The 19,631-nt window shown below is 40.4% G+C and overlaps 1 protein-coding gene across 2 annotated transcripts; it reads right to left on the reverse strand.

Annotated features, from left to right (window-relative positions):
• Positions 1-872: 872 nt before the first annotated feature.
• Positions 873-19,445, reverse strand: dctn2 (dynactin 2 (p50)). 2 transcript variants are annotated; one of them, XM_036151841.1, is made up of 15 exons: positions 19,233-19,445; positions 18,886-18,954; positions 16,216-16,221; positions 15,505-15,601; positions 14,786-14,847; positions 14,472-14,570; positions 13,203-13,363; positions 11,145-11,298; positions 10,864-10,929; positions 10,633-10,671; positions 10,383-10,460; positions 9,388-9,459; positions 5,015-5,117; positions 4,113-4,204; positions 873-1,659 (listed from the first exon to the last, which is right to left on the reverse strand). In XM_036151841.1, the coding sequence occupies exons 1-15, from the start codon at positions 19,266-19,268 to the stop codon at positions 1,573-1,575; spliced, it is 1,221 nt and encodes a 406-aa protein (XP_036007734.1). In that variant the 5' UTR covers positions 19,269-19,445; the 3' UTR covers positions 873-1,572. The 2 variants fall into 2 exon arrangements, with proteins under 2 accessions (XP_036007734.1, XP_036007735.1); XM_036151842.1 differs by lacking the exon at positions 16,216-16,221.
• Positions 19,446-19,631: the final 186 nt, after the last annotated feature.

A 19,631-nucleotide genomic window follows, 5' to 3' on the forward strand; every position in this document is an offset into this window, starting at 1 on the left:
CTGATGTGTCTGGATGACTCACCCGCAGCACCTGATCTTTGCCCCGCCGCCGTTATCTGTCGGCCTTTGTCACTAATACCATCACCTGACTTCAGACATGAGCCAGCCTTTTTGTTTTAATGCTTTTTATAAACCACCTAATGCCAGGGGGATTTGAACTCGACCCCGGACACCACCAAATGTTTCACTTTAGGTTCTCTGGAAATACAGCACAACTGTCCTGTTTTGCTTAAAACATTTTGTGTGTGTGTGTTCACAGTGTCTTACAATTCAGTTTACTTCCAGGTGAATTAATGAGGTTACAAGATTAAAGTCCTTTTTGGAAAATGGGTCAGTTTATGTAATGGTCCTTGTGTGAACACAGCTACACAAGGCAAGGTCCAAGAGGGCAGAAAATCAGGGTTTCATTTTGCTACAGGTTTTTAAATTATATAAATGTAGGCCACCTTAACCCAGCTGACTCTTTATTTCAGCTGTAGATACAAACTGAATTCTATACTCTAAAGTTAATTTCTTATAAAAAAAATTTAGCTGTATAGTAATATTTTTAAGTGGTACAAAAAGTATCTTGTGAACAAAGCATTTTCTCCATAAACATTATTTTTGTGGGCTTTATATGCTATGCTGCCACCCTGTGGCCACACATCCTAGGACAACCACAAATTAAGTTTTTCTCTTGAAGAGCAATCAAGTTTTTAATTTAATTTTATATAGATTTTTAAAGCAGTTATTACTTTACCATCTGATCTTAACTATAGTAAGAATTTGTATGATTTGTTTGTTGGAAAAACTTGATTTAACTGCTTTAGACAGACTGACGATTAAAAAAAAAAAAAAAAAAAAACTAATGCTGTGAAAGAAATAGAGCCGCCTTTATGACAGTTTGATTTATTGATCAGCTTCAGTGACCACAGATGAACAGCAGAGTTGTAAGCAACGAGAAAGCAGATTAAAAGTTTGTCTGTCGAGGCTCGGTCTTAATAATATAGTTACAAGCGACCGAGTGTGAAGAAACAAGGTACACCGGCATATTTACAAGCTCTCCTTCCGCATCATACCCACACCAGCATGCTTCTGATACAATAATAAAGGACAATAGGTCTTAATTTATTACATTTAAGAGCAGACTTTTTTTGTTATCTTACAACCAAACTGGGATTCATTTATTTATTCCAAAGTTACAGTACAAATCCACTATTAGTGTAACTCTCCAGAAGAAATAGGAGAACCTCCTATGGGAATAAAAATCTAAAACTTAATCAGCTTAACAGGAGATTGCAATTTTCAGGATTTTGGGAATTAAAGAGATTTTCAAATTACACCGGTTTTGTGCAAGGAAGAGGAAATGAGGGCGGACATCTGAAGAACATTTGGTCTCATTTTTGTTTTTCCCATCTTGTCAACTTTCTAACATTCCACTTAGTGAAAAAAGGCGGAGGCTGGAGTCGAGAGCAAGAAAGGGACGTCCAGAAAGCATGTTACACCCGAAACGCTTCCAACCTGTGCTCTCTAACCAAATATTTACTGTCCATCTTTAACTCGCTCCTGGACTGATTCAATCTCTGCCACAGTTTATTTGGAAAGCTTCTTCATCCTCTGATCCAGAGCTGCAAAGTTCTCTTCAATAGCCACCAGATTTTCCTTCATCGTCTGCTGGACCTGGTGGGAAATTAAGATGAATTAGAAGTGAAGGAGGATGTTGGAAATGTACAGGAGAAACAAGATCAGATATCAGATACAGACCATTAGGGAACACATGCATAGATGTGAGGAAGATGATAGAACAGAGAACCGTCACAGATTAGGGTTTCAACTAACTATCAACTAGTGTCCAAGTTGTTAAACTAGATCAAATCAAACTTTTGGATGCTGAGGGTTATTTCTCATTTCTCGAGTTGGAACCCTCTGTGTAAATTGCTGTTATCTCAGCAACCTGGCAGAAGTCTGATCACTGCTTCAGAAGATGCAGTGAAAGCTCCCAAGCCTGTGAACTCAACCTCACTAAAAATGAACCAGCCAGCAGCACATTGATCACTACTCTGGATGAAGAGCAGTTGTACTTGTATGTACTTAATCTATATTAATTACACACAATATGTACTTAAGTATTTGTATGCATAACCGTTTGCATAAATACATATTACACACAACGTGTACTTAATCCATTTTAATTTATGTAGGAGTTATGACATCGAAACAAATTTAACAACCATTTAATCCCAAGGCAAAATAATTTTCTATATGAGAAAAACTGGAAAAAAACAAAAAAGCACAAACGAATTATACTTTTGATCCAATGTTGCCAACTCAGCGGCTTTGTCACTATATTTTACGACTTCAGACCCCCTCTGGCTTTTTTTCTCCAAAAACGCGACAAAACTTGTGACTTCTGTAGTTGCCGTCTTTAGCGACTTCCCGTGAAAGCAGCAATTGTTGTCTTGAGGGAGCAGCGAGTGCTGCCATGAGCCCCACCCACTTCCCTAGCACTGTAGTCAGTCTCACAAACAGCTGCCTCGTCCTGCAAACCCCACCTGCAGTCAGAGCAAAGCTATGAAGCACCAAAGCGCTTCATACAGAGAGGACAGAAACCCACTCAGCTCCGTTTCCACTTTGCTAATGGATCACGCATGCGAAAAAAGCTGCTGGTGATCCCAGCCTGGATTAGAAAGTGGGATGTAAATATAATTTTCATTGTAGTGGCGTGTTTTTGCGAACCACACAGCGAACTGGATTATAAGGCGTACCGTGAATTTACATCTCTGTGTGTCTTTGTCCACATTTAAGACGCACCGGATTATAAAACGCATTACATATTCTTCCCAAGTGTGTAATATCGCGCTTTGCTTTCGATTACTTATTTTGGGATTCTTCCGGAAGTGAACTTTGACACAGGATGTTTCCCTGTTTATTCCCTGCCAAACAGGAGCGTATACGCGTCTGAAATTAGAACTTCAATTTAATTTAGGCGTCGCGTAGTGTTATGCTTCTGGTGTACATTTATTGACTGATTAAAATTACAAGTTAACCTAAGCATAGGACGCGCGTTTGCTGCGCTTTGCAACGTGTCCGGTGTGTTTCCTCCTTAACACCACTCTCTCCTGAGAAGGAGAGCTATCTGTCTCTGCCTGGAGGACAGAGTAGTTGGACTACACTGCCCTGTTTCTAACATAAGGCCAAAATAAACAACTTTTATATTGAATTAACTTAATTTGTTTATTGTTACTAGCACGTACTCCGGGCTTGGGCTGCCTTACATGAATGCAGTTCTAGTTTAAACATTACATTCAGGCAGTCTTATAGACAGCTCAGGGGGCCAATCAGGTACTGACTCAGTGTACCGTAATGCTCTGAATATCCACTGAGCGGAGCGGCTTCATTTCTTACCAAAGTCGTACTTAGACATTTTAAGGAGTTGGCAACAGTGTTTTGATCTAATAAACGTGTCTCTAAAAAATATAACACTCTGCTTACATACTGCAATAAAGCCCTTAACTGCTAAACCTAAAAAAATAATTTATATATATATATATACTTTCCTTTTCGGCTTGTATAGGCAACAACCAACAGCGTCTGAACCGGGAACTGAAAGCAGCAGGGTGTTGAGTTAAAAGCTGACATAGTTTAAGAGCCTGGCCAATTAGAACCCTGTCAGGGCTTTGAAGCAACTTCTAAGGTCTACCAGTGTATATAACGGCTGTACTAAGTTTGTTCACTTAACTAGTGACAGGTGTGGCTGCTGCATTATAAATGGCTAAAAGAGGTGAAATTAATTGTCCAGCCTGGTAAATAGGGTATTACAGTAATCTATTTCCAATCATCTTAAAAGGACTTTTAAGAAAAACAAGCCATTATTATGTTGTATAGAACAAAATAATTGATATATGGCATGTGCACCAGTCATTCTTTCCATCTATCCCTTTTATATGAAAATATAAATGGGTGAAATGAAAAATTAGACAGTTAAACCTCAACTAACCAACATTTTTCTTTGACATTATTATCCAATATTTGGTGCTTGAGAGGCTAAAACTTTCCAGCGTTCCAGCATTTCCCGCCGTGTTAGAAAGGATGAATGTTGCTGCCGTTGCTCCAGACGGCGGCAGACGTCCTACCTGTGTTAGCAGGGTGTTGTTGTCTTTCAGAGAGTTGTTGATCATCTGCTGAGTCGTGTCCAGGTGAGTCAGCAGCTGGCCAAACTGCATGGCTGTCGGACAAACAGATTAGTGAAAAAGGACAGAGTCAAGCAAAGCTAGAGGATTAGTTTTCCTGTTAAAAACAGAAGCACTGAAGAATATCGTGCACATTTAATGTGAAGGTTAATGAGTGCTTAGATGATGACACAAATAATGTACTCGATCAATTATTAATAAATGGATCAGAAATGGCTGCATTTATGATAATCTCTTATAAGCAGATTATCATATGACAAACATTCCCTTTAATGTGCTAAATTATAAAAAAGGTAATGTAGCACCACTTGTCTCTTTCAAATGAGCAAGCAAGACCCGATCTAAACATCTTCCCTCACTCTCCCCCGTTCAGGAGGACGTGTTAATTCACCCGCATTACCCGTCTCAATCTCCATTTTCTTTAGTTTTAATTTTCTCACTCGGAAGTCTTCCTTCTGGATTATGATGCTGCTTTAAAACTGTTCAAGCTGTTTTGATCTGTGCCAACTCCCTGCATGCTGTATACCTAAAAATGCATCACCCACCTCAAGAAACCAATAAAAATCCTTTTAACTCTCGTGGGAGTGATTTCAGCTCCCGAAATGAAATAAAACACAAAGGGCAACAAGAAGATTTTTAACGCTATTGCTCCCCCTTATGTCAGGTTTGCCAGAAATGCAATATTATTACAATATATGCAATCTAAACCAATACTGTACTTTAGTTGATGGTTCAGGGGGTTATTTTGCCTCAGGAAGTTGATTCTTTAGTTTAAAGGCTTTGTGAATGGAAGCGAGTGAAAAGCTGTGCTTGTCAAAGCTGTCAGTCACTTTCCCAGGTCTTACCTTGCTCATGTAACTCCTTCACAGCAACGAGCCGCTGCACCACCTGAGGAACGGAGGTGGACACCGCATCCCACTTCTGCACCACATCATACAGCTGCGACACCTGACAAGTACAGATGCAGAAATAGAAATGGATGCACTGGCGGCTATCATCAATATGGACAACCTGGTTGTTAAAGTCTATAATGTCGACCTGGCAACGGGGTCTGAAGTTCGGTTTTCACAGAGGGAGAATCCCTTCGTAAAGCTGAGGACATACTAGACGACTTACAGTCATCCCAGATTCTGAACAGATTAGAAATTTTGTCTCATAGCTGAGAGATCGCACGCTAAACAACTGGACCTGCTGAGGATCGCAGACGACAAACTAAAGCCACCTGAGCGCATCTAATTCTCATGAGAGTTTAAAGCAGGTATATAACTTTTTCGCACATGAGCCAGAATTGTTAAGTGAAAAGTACTTGAGGTCTAAAATGTATATTAATATTAATAATAATAATAATAATAATAATAATAATAATAATAATAATAATAATAATAAAAATAGTAATAAAAAACTAAAAAATTGCCAATAATTTAATTGTGATTTTTTTTTTTTTTACCTGCGCCACCAAACAAATCTATCAGCTTTTCTTTAGGAAAAGGATGTGCATATCATTGTAGATATGCACATCCCATAGCTGCCTTATTGAAAGATGGTCAACCAGTTTGCAAATTCTTTTGTACCTGATTGAGATTTTTTTTTTTTTTTTTTTTTTTTTTTTTAAAGAAATCTGGTCTATTCTCAGAACTAAGACCACAAATTGGGTCAGTCTCTTTCAAAACACCAACTGCAATTTATGCAGTTTTAATAAATTAATTAAAAGCAGATTTTAGTACATCAAACTCTGTATTTTAGTAAAATTCGATAGATGTGCTCCTTTTTACTATGAAAAAGGTGTATGTAAAATGTGCAGTTTTTAAAAGACACTGTGCTACACGGTAAATGACTTGCACTTGTACAGCGCTTCAGGACCCCAAAGCGCTTTACGCTACATTCAGTCATTCAGCCGTTTACTCACTGACTGCTGAGCTACATTGTAGCCACAGCTGCCCTGAGGCAGACCAACAGAAGCGGCGCTGCCATACACCGGCAGCCGGGTTACCAACCAGTTTACCAACGCAGATCTGCCTCTAAGAATTTGACTCCAGCCTTCGTCCCATCTGGCATCAACAGGTTTTTGTGCCGACTGACCACAACTACTGACTGGACTGCAGACTTTCTGATTGTGGGTAAAATAAAGTACATTGTGTCTGACCCCCAGCTTTATTTGCCAATCATGGATCTGGAAGGGGAATGCGACCTGAGTGGGGAAGCACTTTCTGCTCAGTACTTTTAACATTTTTCACTATTTTTGTTTAACTGGGTTTCTCTGGTGGACATGCAACCAATGTAGCTTGAGATTATGGCTTTATTCTGCCAATTTTAAATGACGGCATGAATACCAGCTCTTTTGACAGCTGATAATTTATGCATTGTAGTTTTTTTTTTATAGCTAAAGATGAGTTTCCTACATAAAAGCAACATTAAATAAGCTCACATGAATAAATCCTTGGAAATTTTGAATATTATATTTCTTCAGTGACCAGAATGGAATACTTAACTTCAGCATTTCTATAGAGTAAAAGCTCACTGTTAAATAAAATCATAATTGAGATGGTCTGCCCTCTACTGGCATCTTGAATGTAAATCACTCTTAAAAACAGTCAGCGGATGCAATAATCACACAGGTAAAACTGATCTTATTAGGAACAAACGTCAATTTACAATATAATGCACTCTGTATTACACCTCATGTTTCCTGGGTCTTCTAAATAACAACAAAACAGCTTATTTCCTGTTAAACGATCCTATTGAGTGCCACATTCATTTAGTCCTTTACATTGTAAATCATTCTTGCTTGTTGTGCAGGAGTCAGTAAACTCATTTAAAATAAAAAGGCTACTTTAGCAACTTTCACACAGTCCACAGTCTGGCCCGTCATTTGGCTGTGTGGCTCATAGATCACCATTTCAGTAAATAAGTTTATAGTTTTTAAAGAAAGCTGATGCTCTTATGTCCTTCAGTGTTAATTTTAAAATGTATATTTAAATTCACGTTCATAACTAGTATTCTGGCAGAGCGGGAATCATGATCAAAAAAGGCCAGCTCTGGCTCCCTTGTAGTCATGGACAAAAGTATTAGAGCAAATGCAGTCGTCAGAAACAACAGTTATGCAAACAAGTACTAACTTCTGTGTTTATCATGTGACTGAAACAGACGGACCAAAACATAAAATAACTGAACGTACCGTTTCTGCAGTACAGCTATTGATGTAAGAACTTAGGTGAATCTGGTCATTATCAAGAAAACTGCTCAATATCAGCTCTTAAATTCTTTGGGGCTATAATAGTTCTATTATATTTGTCCAGACAAATGCAACTTTAGAGTATGGGACAGTAAAATGATCTAAAAAAAATTAAAGAAAACAAGGGTGGTCCAATCATTTTTTCCATGTCCATATCCACGTGTTGCTCAGTAGAGCCGGCACTGCTGCAGCCAGCAGTGTCGAGCTCAGACTGTTGGCTTAGTTTTAATTCCCAGGTGAGCTAAAGCTGTGAAATGTTGGCATTTACTGTAAATTCAAGCTGTATTGTTCTGAGTGAAAACCTTTACATCTGTGCATTATCTGTAGCAGGACCGAATCTAGCGCCTGTAGCCTCCTGTTACCTGCTGGTATAGAGCTAAAGAGTACGCAGGGATGATGTGTTCTGAGAGGGTGAACGAGGCACACGTGCTGCTGTATATAAAATATGTGTCGTTCAGTAGAGCGTCGCAGACAGCACTGTGAGGCACGTCAGACTCGTGTGCCGGTGTGTGCCGAGTGTCGCTGGCTGATATCCAGAGAAAAACACAAAGCCACCTAATATGGCACGGATTTCATCACTATTAGCGGTAAGGGCATTTTCAAATGTCTCACAAAAAAAAAAAAAAGAACCAAACTGTGACGCTGTCAGTCAGTCAGCAGTGTATTGTGTAGGTTGCTGTAAAATCTGTAGGCAAAGCTGCAGACCTGTACGACAGATCCGACCCAGACTGGGCCCCTACCTCAAGGCTGCCTGACAACAGACCCACACAGCAGCAGTCCCTCAGAAACTGACCGCCACTGTTGCTTTGGCTGAAAGTGTCCAAACACTATATAATACATTATAGGAACACAGTGTCCCCATAATGTAGGCGAGGTTTTTAGGTGAATTCAATAATTCACAATGTCTACAGGGGCTTAGAGCAAATCCAACTCTGTAGACATTTTGCATTTGTCCACCTTGTTTGGATCCATTCCAATACAAACTATCTTTGCTTCGTACCTTTTTAAAGACACCATCTAATTAATGCGTCTCTGTAACGCTCCGCAGCGCCCGACAAAGCCACAGATATTAGCCTAGGCCAGGGGTGTCAAACATACGGCCCGCCAAACAATTTAGTCCGGCCCTGTGGCTAAATGCAGTATTAAAAAAAAAATAAAAAAAATATATATATATTTTTTTTTTTTTTGCCAGTGTCCTGTCTGGCAATGTGGCAATAAGATGCCACAAAGAGGTCATCAGATTTGACTTTCACAAGTGGACAAGATAAAAGGAAGAGAATGATAAAACAATTATTGAAAAAAGCATGTACTTTGTTTAATTGGAAAATATGCAGTTCCTATATTGTCCACGAGAGGCGCTGTGTTTTAATTAGCAGATTAAGCTTCAGGTGTGGAAAAATTCAAATAATTTCTTAATTTTTATGTGTTTGATGCATTTTGTCATGCAGGACGGTGTTTTTAAGTTCCAAAAAATGTGAATAAATGTTTTTCAACATTGTATAATCACTGTGATCAGTTCTTATGCATAATGCACAAGTAAATGTTTAACTGAGTAAAAGTATTGTTGTAATTGCACATACTTTTCTTAAAAACGCTGAGGTTATTCATAATATATTGTGTAAAAGTGAAATTAACTTAATATAAAAATCAACAAGTCCACATTTATTAGTTCTATTTAATCTTGCAATGAGTTTACTCGTGTGGCCCTCTTGAGATCAGATTAAGCTGTATGCGGCCCCTCAACCAAAATTAGTTTGACACCCCTGGCCTAGGCAATGACGCTCAAACTCAAGTAGAGAAGTTCTTCTCAACTAAAGCACGCACCGACGCCTCGATATGCAAAACTTCAGAGCTACAAAAGCTGGAGGGTAACAGACAGCTGCTGGTTCATTCTTGACTCATCAAGTTTTACGAAACATATGTGAAAGTCTGATACAAACAGTTTTTACTCAGCAGGTGAGTGATGCATGCACTAGGATCACTAACCTTGTTTTGTGTCTCGGCATCTTCAATCGCTGCCTTGTGCTTCGCAATCTCATTCATCTTCCCAAGGACACTCTGGAAGACAAAGTACAATTTCTATTCATAAAACAAAAGGGATGGCTTAGTTACAAGATGAGCCTTTTTTCAGACGGCATATGGGAGGTAAACGTTCTTTATAAGCATTTAAAATAATTAACTTAGAGACGTCGGCTAGGGATCAAAATCAGGGGAAATATGATGTAATTCCCCAGAACATTGGGCTTTGAATTCCCTTATTCCTGTTTTTTTTTTTTACCACTTTCAAACAGAAAACAACAACAAGCACTTTGTGCCAGCAGTTAACATCCAGCAAATCTCAGCAAAGATTACCAAACCTTTAGAAAAAAACATATATAAAACATATATAAGTGCAGCCCTGGGCATTTTATGGTATTGTTTAATGACCTATTTTTAGATAAAGAACATATAAACACTGAATTCAAACTGAACCCTTTATTCAACCAACATTTTACCATAACTGCAAGTTTTTAAAATAAGAAAAAACTAAAAAATGCTCTCTGAACTCTTTGAAGGGGGCGGATCGTGGTGACGGAACATTCCTGAGTCTGCGTTGTGATTGGTTGGGAGGATGTAATGACTAATATTAACATACATGATAGGCTAGAATGCAAAAGGAGGGATAAATATTCTTCTATTGAACTTTTTATTGGCCCCTTTTTCCCCCCATAGCACCACATGTGTATTGATCAATATATATTGATATTAAAATTATCGTCCGGCCCTAGGCCAACATGGCGAGTGGGGCTCTTAACTGCATATCAAGCCTAGTGTGCACATTCTGATTAAACCCATTACACGCAAACAGCTGAAATCCAATAATATTCAGATAACTTCACAAACGGCAGCAGTATTGTTCCAAAAATCCTGTTCTCCGTTGGGCTGATACGTTCGTGCTGAAAGCCTAATTGTGGGCTGTGTGCTGTGAAAGGAGTAGATACCTGCAGTCTTGCCTCCACTTGATCCAGTGTAGCCGAGTCCAGCGCGCTGACCCTTGCCTGCAGGAGCTCAATTGTATCCTGAGATAAAAGATGCACACAAGTTGCAAACACACCTGAGAATAGAAACCAGTTCCTCCCCCCTTCTGTCGGCAGGAACCGGTGACCTCTTTAAGCGTGACCCAGTTCTGTTGCTACACATCACAGTCACAGTTATAAACCCTAAACAACTGCCAAATGAAGGACTTCTTACCATCAAACTGGCTCCTTGTACACCAGCATTCAGAGGTCCCTAAGAAGAACAAAAAACAAATATAACAGAAAAAAAGATCATTTGGTTCAGTTTCACTTTGTGGATGGCGATGGATTAAGACAGGCATAAATATGTTGTTTGACGTTAAAGAGAAGCAGACACACAGGCTAAGTACGAATGTGTGACAAAAGCATTAAGGAGGATTTGTGAGTAAGATCCATCAGTGTGTACCTGCTTGTCTGATCCCGAGCCCACAGCGATCTCCAGCTGAGCCAGACGCTTCTCCAGTTCCGTCATCTGCAGGGACGCAAACAAGGCGACACGTGTTTGGAAGCGGGCGATGGCCTCCCGCTAAGCTCAGAGGTGCATTTATATCTTTTCTCCCCGTTTATAACCAGCAAATGTTCTGATACGTGAATCAGAACACAGCACAGCGGGGCGCTGATGCGGCTAAAGCGCTTCAGACTTCAGTCATCCACGCCTAGCCCCTGCCGTCTTAACCTCGGCGTTACCTTGGCAGACTCGTTGAATTTCTCCTGCTCTGGTCTGCTGTGCAGCTCGTAGAGCACCACTCCATCTGGACCCTTTGCTGAAGAAGACGGCTTGCCATCTCCTGCGGGGCAGCCACGACTGCCCTTCGCCGCCTCCAGCTGGGTGAGCAGACGCCTGCAAGGCAGGAGGGAGAGGAAGAGACACAAAATGATCATGCAGGATGTTCAAAGCAGCCGTCGGCCCCGGGTGCCGTCGGTCTCCTTCCTCTCAATGTGTTGAAACGGCAACTTAAATTCGAGAATCCGTCTCTTGTCATTGTTTTAATCCCCTCGCGGTGGTTTGCTAAAGCTTCGCCTCCCCTGGTTTATGCTGGCCTTTATATCCCAGCGCTGCCCGACCTTCTGTCTGCGTTCCCCCAGCGCCGCTACAAGGACAGTGGGCTGCAGTGGGCTGCAGAGTCAACCCACAAGTGTTGAGGTTCTAAAATGCATTTTATAAGCATTTCAGGTTAGAACAAGTTGCTCTGCAGCAGGGATTATTTTTGACTGTGCTGCTCTGTTGCACTAGGTTTTATTGTTTGACTAAACTAACAGCTCAGCATCAACCAATCAGATGTGGTCGCGAGAGCAACAGGCCGAGGAGTGAAACCCAGGCATCTTTCTCCCCAGTGACATCCTGCAGCTCATCCTGGGGGATCTCAGGCAGGCCAAACGGGTCTGGATCTACCCCTGGGTCTCCTCCCGGTGTGACGCCCAGAGAGCGTCCTGATCAGATGTGAGGGTCGGAGCGATAAATCAAGAGCTTTGTCTTTTTGGCTCAGCTCTTTCCTCACCATAACAAACCGGGGCAGTGCCTGCATTACAGCAGACGTTGCCTCTCTCATGTTTCATCTACCAAGATCAACTCCTCCACTTGCAGCACACAATCACGTTTTATTAAATCATAGCGTGAATGTTAAACATTTCCAAACTTTTTTTTAAGGATGAAAAGAGTTTAACCATTAACTTTGAAGACTTCCCAAGATAATAGCATTATTAGAGAACTATACAGAGCCTGGAAATAGTACTACTCAAATGCTGTGAACTTAATCGCATTACCAACAACATTTAAAATGCATCTCATCTGGGTTTTATGTGACAAACTAAAAGAAATGAATAAGTGCAAAGCCGGAGGAAAATAATGCATTGCTTCCATTTATGTGGGTATTTATTTAGGTCTGTCCCTGCTGTTCACGTCGGTAGACTGAGGTTTTTCACCAGTCTCTATAAAATAGCTCAGACTGATCCCGATTGATTGGAGAGTCTAAACATCAGGATTTAAGTCTGATATGTGACTGAGCCTTTTATCTAACTCATTCCTTTCCAACCATGGCTGCAGGTTTAGGGCTACAGTCCCACGTCTGTTGCAGCCTCCATCAGGTTTTCTACCAGGAGTTTCCTGTATTTAGCTGCATCCATTTCCCCCGTTAACTCTGACCCTTTTTTCTCTACCTTGTGAAAGGAAAGCATGCCCACAGCATGATGCTGCCACCACATTTCCCAGTGGGGCTGCTGGGTGGTTTTGATGAATGCTATACTTGCCCTTACGCAGATTTTAAATTGTAAATAATCTTTAAAACCAATTATAATTACCCTTCCTTTTTCAGTTATTTGTTGGTTTCTTCCTTCGAAATCTCAATACAACATCTTACGGTTTGTAGCGTTAATGCTACAACATTTGAAGACGTAGAAAGAAGACTTTGGTAAGGAAAATTAAAAATATCCCAATAAGCTGAGATATTAGGAAACATTTTATATATCCAAGTGATTAACATTTCCTTCTGCCGGAGAAAAGAAACTATGCTAAAACATGAATAATCTTTTCCCCACCAGCAATCATTGCACAAACTACTCTTAATTACCCCCAGGCATAAATTAGCCCATCAGCAATTACAACACAACTGCATTTGCTTCAGAACCTTAAATGAATTCGCTCCTCTTTTGCAGATCGTCTTTGCCGTATTTCAACAGTTCACTCTGAACAATCTTGACAGTTGTATGTAAATAAGGGCGCCACCCTGCAGACTGCTCTCGTCTCACCTGGCGAGCGCTCCATCTGGATCAGCCAGGTTGATGTGAGCCTGAGGTCCCAGCAGCGAATCGAGATGGGCAGAAACCAGCTGCTGTTTGAGCTGCGCCGCCTGCTGAGCCAGTACCACCGGGGTGAGGCGCTCCTCTGCATTGCTTTCCTTTGCTGCTGCCTAGAAAGCAAAATTCATGATGCAATCAAGAGGTGTGTCGGTTAATATGTTTCCATGACTGGTTACAAGAAAAAAAAAGAAAATAAAAGTTCTGCTAAGCTCATGGTTTTACTGCATTTATCCTGCTATTTTTGTTGTGGCCAAGTACATTGAGATCAATTTCTGGATCTCAAAATTACAGAATTTTCCTCAAGCCAAAATCCTCATTAAAATATAAATCCTTGTTTAGTTTCTATTTTTCATTATATTGTATCTAATACAGAAAGCAGTATTGAATTTATCTGCATTTTCACTCGTGAATCTGGAATCTTACTGCCCAGATTTGTCTTAAAGGAGCAATAAGTGATTTTCTTCACCACTTGGCGGAGCTTGAGCACCGTCTGTAGACCAAAACAAGATGCCTCTCTCTACCTCCGCTCCAGCACTCGGCACCGTTTCCCCATTCTCACGTATCGGCTCACATGAACCTATTTGCAACTGACAAAAACAGCATCGCCTTTCAGAGGAACATGTCAAGTGAGGAAGTAAGTCACTCATAACTTTATAATGCTGTTAGTAAGAGAACGCTTTGATCCGATAAGTTTGCTCTCCGCCATGTTGTGCCTGGCGGTAGCATTTTATGGGCAGGGAGGGGCTAAGCACCCACGGTCGACCCGGCTATGAAAACAAAAGACTGAAGAACAGAAATAGTGTGTGACGTTTAACTATATTCCATCTAAAGATATATCTTTAGCTCTTCACAAAACTATTTTTTAGTTCTTTCTACCTGATATAATGAAAATTCTTATTGCTCCTTTAAAGAGAACTGCAGCAGGATAGTGAAATTCACTCTAAGGGACGTTTTATAACAGTGTACTACAGAAAAGTGACAGGCAGGCTGATTACTCTGCTGGGTACCTCTGATTTCTTCCAAACTCAGTTTCAGCATAAACCTGAAGCGTCACCACATAAGTACCATATTCAAACGTTTAAATACAGTTACATGGCCTGGAGGTCTTAAAAACAAATGCCAAAACGTGAAGGGTTTCAACCCTGAAAACCGGATGAAACGAGAGACACGTCCTCTGGATTATTTAGGATGAATGGGTGTGTGTTGCTAGCAGTCCACCTGGATGGTGTCCACCTCCTGAGCGAGTTCCTGGATCTCATTAACCAGGCGCTGATACTTCTGCTGGGGCGTCTCCTTCACGCCACTGCCCTCACCAAGCTGAAGCATCGACAGGGGAATAAGAAAGGCAGAAACAGAATATTAATCCATCAAGTTTAATAACTGCAGAGTCTGTGGCCCTGATAAAAAAAATAGAAACATGCCTGTTTAACTTTACAGGAAAACACATGCAGCTGATGAATTTTATTGTCAGTAAACGTGATTACCTTTTTAAAAAAAAAAAAAAAACATGTATGCAATTCTACAGCACTTACGATTTCAAACTCTCCTGACTCATATCCCACTCTCCTGCTTCGACTGATTCTATCAGAGAAGTCTGAAAAAGAGGGATTTGTCAAAAGTGTTAAAAGACATTAAAAGTCAACACTGCGCATTCTTCACAGAATTAACAGAAAACCTCTTTGGGAAGTCTTTAAATACCATCTTATGCTTTATTTTCCTCCATTTTCTCTTAATAAAAAGGGAAGTCTAACAATTAGGAGGCTTTTTAAATCTTTACAAGTAAGCCAAAAAAGTTACATTGTTGTTTTAGTAAAAGTCAAATTATTTCTCTCTTGTTAAAATATATATTTTTTTGGACTTTACTTGAGTAAACCATACTCTTATTGAGGATGTTTCCCTGTGTAGAGGCCCATCCTCTACACAGGGAAACGTATAACCAGTGTCCAAAATTAACTTCCTGATTCACCGGCCAAGTCGGCAGATGTAAGCATATCTTTTACCGGCCAAACTATTAATTAATGCGGACTGACTCCTGCTAAATATCTCCACATAATCCCACTACATAATTAGCCTGAGCTAAACTCTAGTTGTTGGCAAACAGACCCTGCTATTACCCTTTTTCTTATCAAATAATTGATTGAAATCATTTTAGTTTTCTGATGATAAAAAAAAAAAAAAATACAGAGGAAATGTTTTAATTATGCATCAGCAACGTTAAAATGAAACAAAACAAGTTGTAAAACGAACTGACCAAGTCCTTTGGTGCTGACGTGTTTGTCCTTGAACTTGTCGTAGGCTGCATTGGGGTTGACCACAATCCTCTCTACGCTGTCGCTGCAAAGCTCCTCCTGAGGAAAAAGAAAAACGGCCAAATTATCAACTAATTATTAAGCACAGCAACCTATTTAAAGACACACTTCAAATATCTGATAAAGAGTTTCAGAGAGTCAAATGTATAGTTAATCAATAGTCAAACATAAATAGCAGCACCATGTGATCCGAATTTTAAAGCAAGGGCTTCCTATAATCTACAACAGATCATGTAGGGGAGAACCGGATGAGCTTAACCAAATTTAGAGGAGCAGGAAAGAAATCAATAAAAACAAGAGCTGAATATACCATTAATACCTGCTGTATGCAACCAATTCTAAATTAATTTTACTTTTGGATTATTCTACTGCGATAAAAACAAAGTTAGGTGAACGGAAAAGCCAGAAGCACATCTGGAGCTCATTCTCTCTAAATGACAGCTCTATCATTGATGATTGAGAGATGAAAAAAAATAAAATAAACAATGACTTGATCAAAACTTTCTAGTGATAAGTCATGGAGAAGGGAGGCGAATTAAAAACACCAGTGATGCACACACATAAATGACAAGTCACACATAAGGACAAACGAAAACAGGCAGCTCCAGAGACGTCAGGAGGAGGAAGAGGAGGAGAGTTAGCTAAGCTCTTACCAGCTCCTTGGGTTTCCAAAGAGAGTTACAGAAAAAAAATGGAAGAGCAGAGGGAGAGAAAAAAGTAGGGGGGGAGAGAGAGACAACACAGATTAATGTGGTTATCACATGCCATGCCACACAACAGGAACATTTGGCCAGGGTTTCAGGAAGATAAGAAAGAAAGGAGTGTTCTGAGAGCTGCGGCTACAAACCCTGGAGACACAACTTCTCTGGGAAACGCCGGTCTCCAGTTCTTTCTCTCTTCACTCATTAAACGGTGATTAGATGGCTTGAAAACACCACTGAGCTTCTCTTCCCTTTGATAACATATTGACAGAGAATTTGGCTATTTTTCTGAATAGTTAGTGAGAAGAAATTAAGTGTCGTGTTAATCACATAAAGGTCAGGAAGCTAAAAACTCAGTGGCAACATTTTAGTCAGGCAGTCAAAGAGGCTTCTCTCTGAAAACCATAATTAATCCCAATCAAACTTACTAAACCAGAGCAGACAATGATCTACATCAAAGTTAAAAGACGTACATTCCATAACTTGGACAATTTCAAACATCACTAAGTTTCTAAAACTCGGTCTGGAAGGATTGTTCCTGACTGTATAGCTTGTGATGAACTTTAGCTAAAAAAAGAGAAGTCAGCATTTACAGCAGGCGTGGTCCGGTTAGCAGTATTAATGTAAATTTAAGGTTTCAATACTGCAAAGATTTCCCATCATGCCTAAACCTACAGTAATTTTCTTTTACTAAGATGCCAGAAAACATTCTGTAGTAAGCAAAGAGTCTAATGTCTGTGTTGTGCATATAATGTTGCAGTTGCAGCGGTAGACTCTTAAAGCGATTTATCGCCCAGCCCTAATTTCTATTGAACTCCGAATACATGGTACAGATTTAAAAACCTGTAGTAATGAATGTTGCGTTTTAGCAGCAGTAGGAAAAACCTTTGCTTATTTACAATTATTGTATTTTATTTCTTTTAAAACAATACACATTTTTATTTTAAACTTGTGAGCTCATTTTGTGGTATTCTTCCTGAAGGTTATACTGCGAGAAGCTCATAGCAGCCCAAGAATGATCTAGGTTTCAATTCAGCACGAACTCGTTCTGTACATTTATAAAAACACAAACATATTTCTGCAGCCAAGTGACTGAACGAACAACTGGGACAAACATCCACACACACAGATAAACTATAGTCCCAGTCATCTAGCCGGTACATCTAATACTAGATCAGATACTGATCTTTTGCACTCCTAAATGATAGAAAACACACTGGCCAGTAAAACATTTTGGACTAACTAATCAGGCATGAGGAAAACGACAAAAATAAGCTTGTGGTACAGTGGCAGGGGAAGTTTCTGCAAGTCTACAGAAACCCATTGCCTTGGCCAAAACTTATTTTTTTTTGTGACTGCATATAGCAAACATAAAAAAGGGGTGTGGGTAACAACAAGCTGGCAGATGAAAACTTCAGCAACACCTGAAGTATAAAGGGCCGACCTTATTTACAGACCAACGTGTTTTCGGCTTGTGGCCTTCTTCAGGGTAACAAGCAGCTGACATTTTACTTTTTATTATTTATTTTTTTTCCACCAATAGAATTCCTGGACATTTAAAAGGGTACTATCTGCACCCCATTTCATACTGCAACTATGTTTCTATCACATCCAACAGGCTGTGAATGACCTAGCAAGAAAAGCAAGAGCTGCTTAGAAGGTTCAGTTAGTCAGAACATAAAAAGTTAGTCGAGAAGCAAGTCGTTAGAGCATGAAGCCAGGTTAAAGAACAAAATAAGTATTTTCTTTTCAGACAAACACACACACACACACACACACACACACACACACACACACACATGCATGCATACACACTTCAATCAATGCTTCTAAAGATCCATCAGCATCATTATGGTCTTAAGATTTAAATAAAGTGTAAAATCAGGGATCATTTTCTACCGCATTAAGACAATTACTGATAAATTACATAGCAGGAAAGGAACCACACCATTAATCCGGCTCTCATTTCATCTTAATCGGTGCAAACTCTGATATATTATCACCAGTATAAAAGGAGAGAGAAAAAAATCCCATCATGCATTGAGCTCTCTGAGAGCAGTCTTACTTGTACACACTAGGGTCCCAGGGGGGATGAAGAGGGGTCAAAACGGGAACAAGAGAACAGGGACAATGAATGTGGAAACAAAAAGGCCGGTTAGGATTTACTTGGCTGTGCTGTTGATATCCCAGACATGCTAAAAGCTTAAAGATAAAAAAATGTATAATCAGAGCAGCTCCCATAAAGGATGCCAAAAACAATCCAAGTTCTTATTAACACTGAACCTAAGAGAACACAGAGGGGACATTTTTCCTCAAAGTCACAAGATGATCACCCTGGTATGATTATAAACAGCATGTCAGACTTAAGGGGGGAAACTTTTTTTGTCTCTTGGAAATACACTTCTTACTTCTCTCAGTCAGTGTGACACAAAACTGATGTGGTAAACGTGTGTATCATTTAAGAGCCAATTTAGGAGCCAAGTCCTGTCAAACAGACCACAATGAAGGAACCGTTTCTGTCCGTTAGCGGAGGGCTAGACGTTAGTTAGCGCATTAGCTTTAGCAGCAGGCTACACGTTAATAAAAAAAACCCACAAACAGGAACGCAGAAGGTCCACCTACCGATTCAAACTGGGCCTGGTCGTCCTCGGGAAGGTCGCCGGTCTCGTACACGTCTGGTTCGTTAAAAGCCTGTTGAAACAAAAAACGCGACGGCTGCTGTTATTTCGTCGGTTTGTTTTGTGTTAGCCTGGCCAACGCCCCGGCTAACTGAGCAACGGCGACATGCTAGCTGCAGCGCTTCTGTGTGCCTGCATCATATGGCATTACAATAGCTGCTGAAAGAGAACATTAGCTGGCGTTGTGTTTGCAGACAACAGGCTGAAAAACGAGCTAGCAGCGGCAGGGCTGTTAGCTAGCGCTTCCACCCTATGAGTCTGAGGATGTATTTGTTAGCGTTAGCCACTTACAATTCCTGGTAAATTTGCGTATTTGGGATCAGCCATGGTCGACAGGAACAGGACAAAATATACAACAGGCAGTCTCTAAAAACCGTTCAGGCAAACCGATGCACCGAGTGGGATTATATCAAAAGCTAACGATGGGTGAGCCAGCAGTCCCTCAGCCGGCGGAGCTCTGCAGGCTGATGTGGTCACTTGCTGGATTTGGCAGCGTGTTCGTTGGATTTATTTCACTCACTCTACCACGAGCGGTGCTGCCAACGCCCGTGTCAGCTGGAAGGCGGGATGCGGCTTCTAATGATCATAAAACAAGCACACCTAAAGTCGTCACTCGTGCATCATTCCGCATACGTTTTCGCCAGCCAATCGGGAGACTCCTTTTAGGTTTTCCTGCATCTTCCTAAAATT

Source organism: Fundulus heteroclitus, chromosome 20 (assembly GCF_011125445.2).
Source record: "Fundulus heteroclitus isolate FHET01 chromosome 20, MU-UCD_Fhet_4.1, whole genome shotgun sequence".
Lineage (NCBI taxonomy): Eukaryota > Metazoa > Chordata > Actinopteri > Cyprinodontiformes > Fundulidae > Fundulus > Fundulus heteroclitus.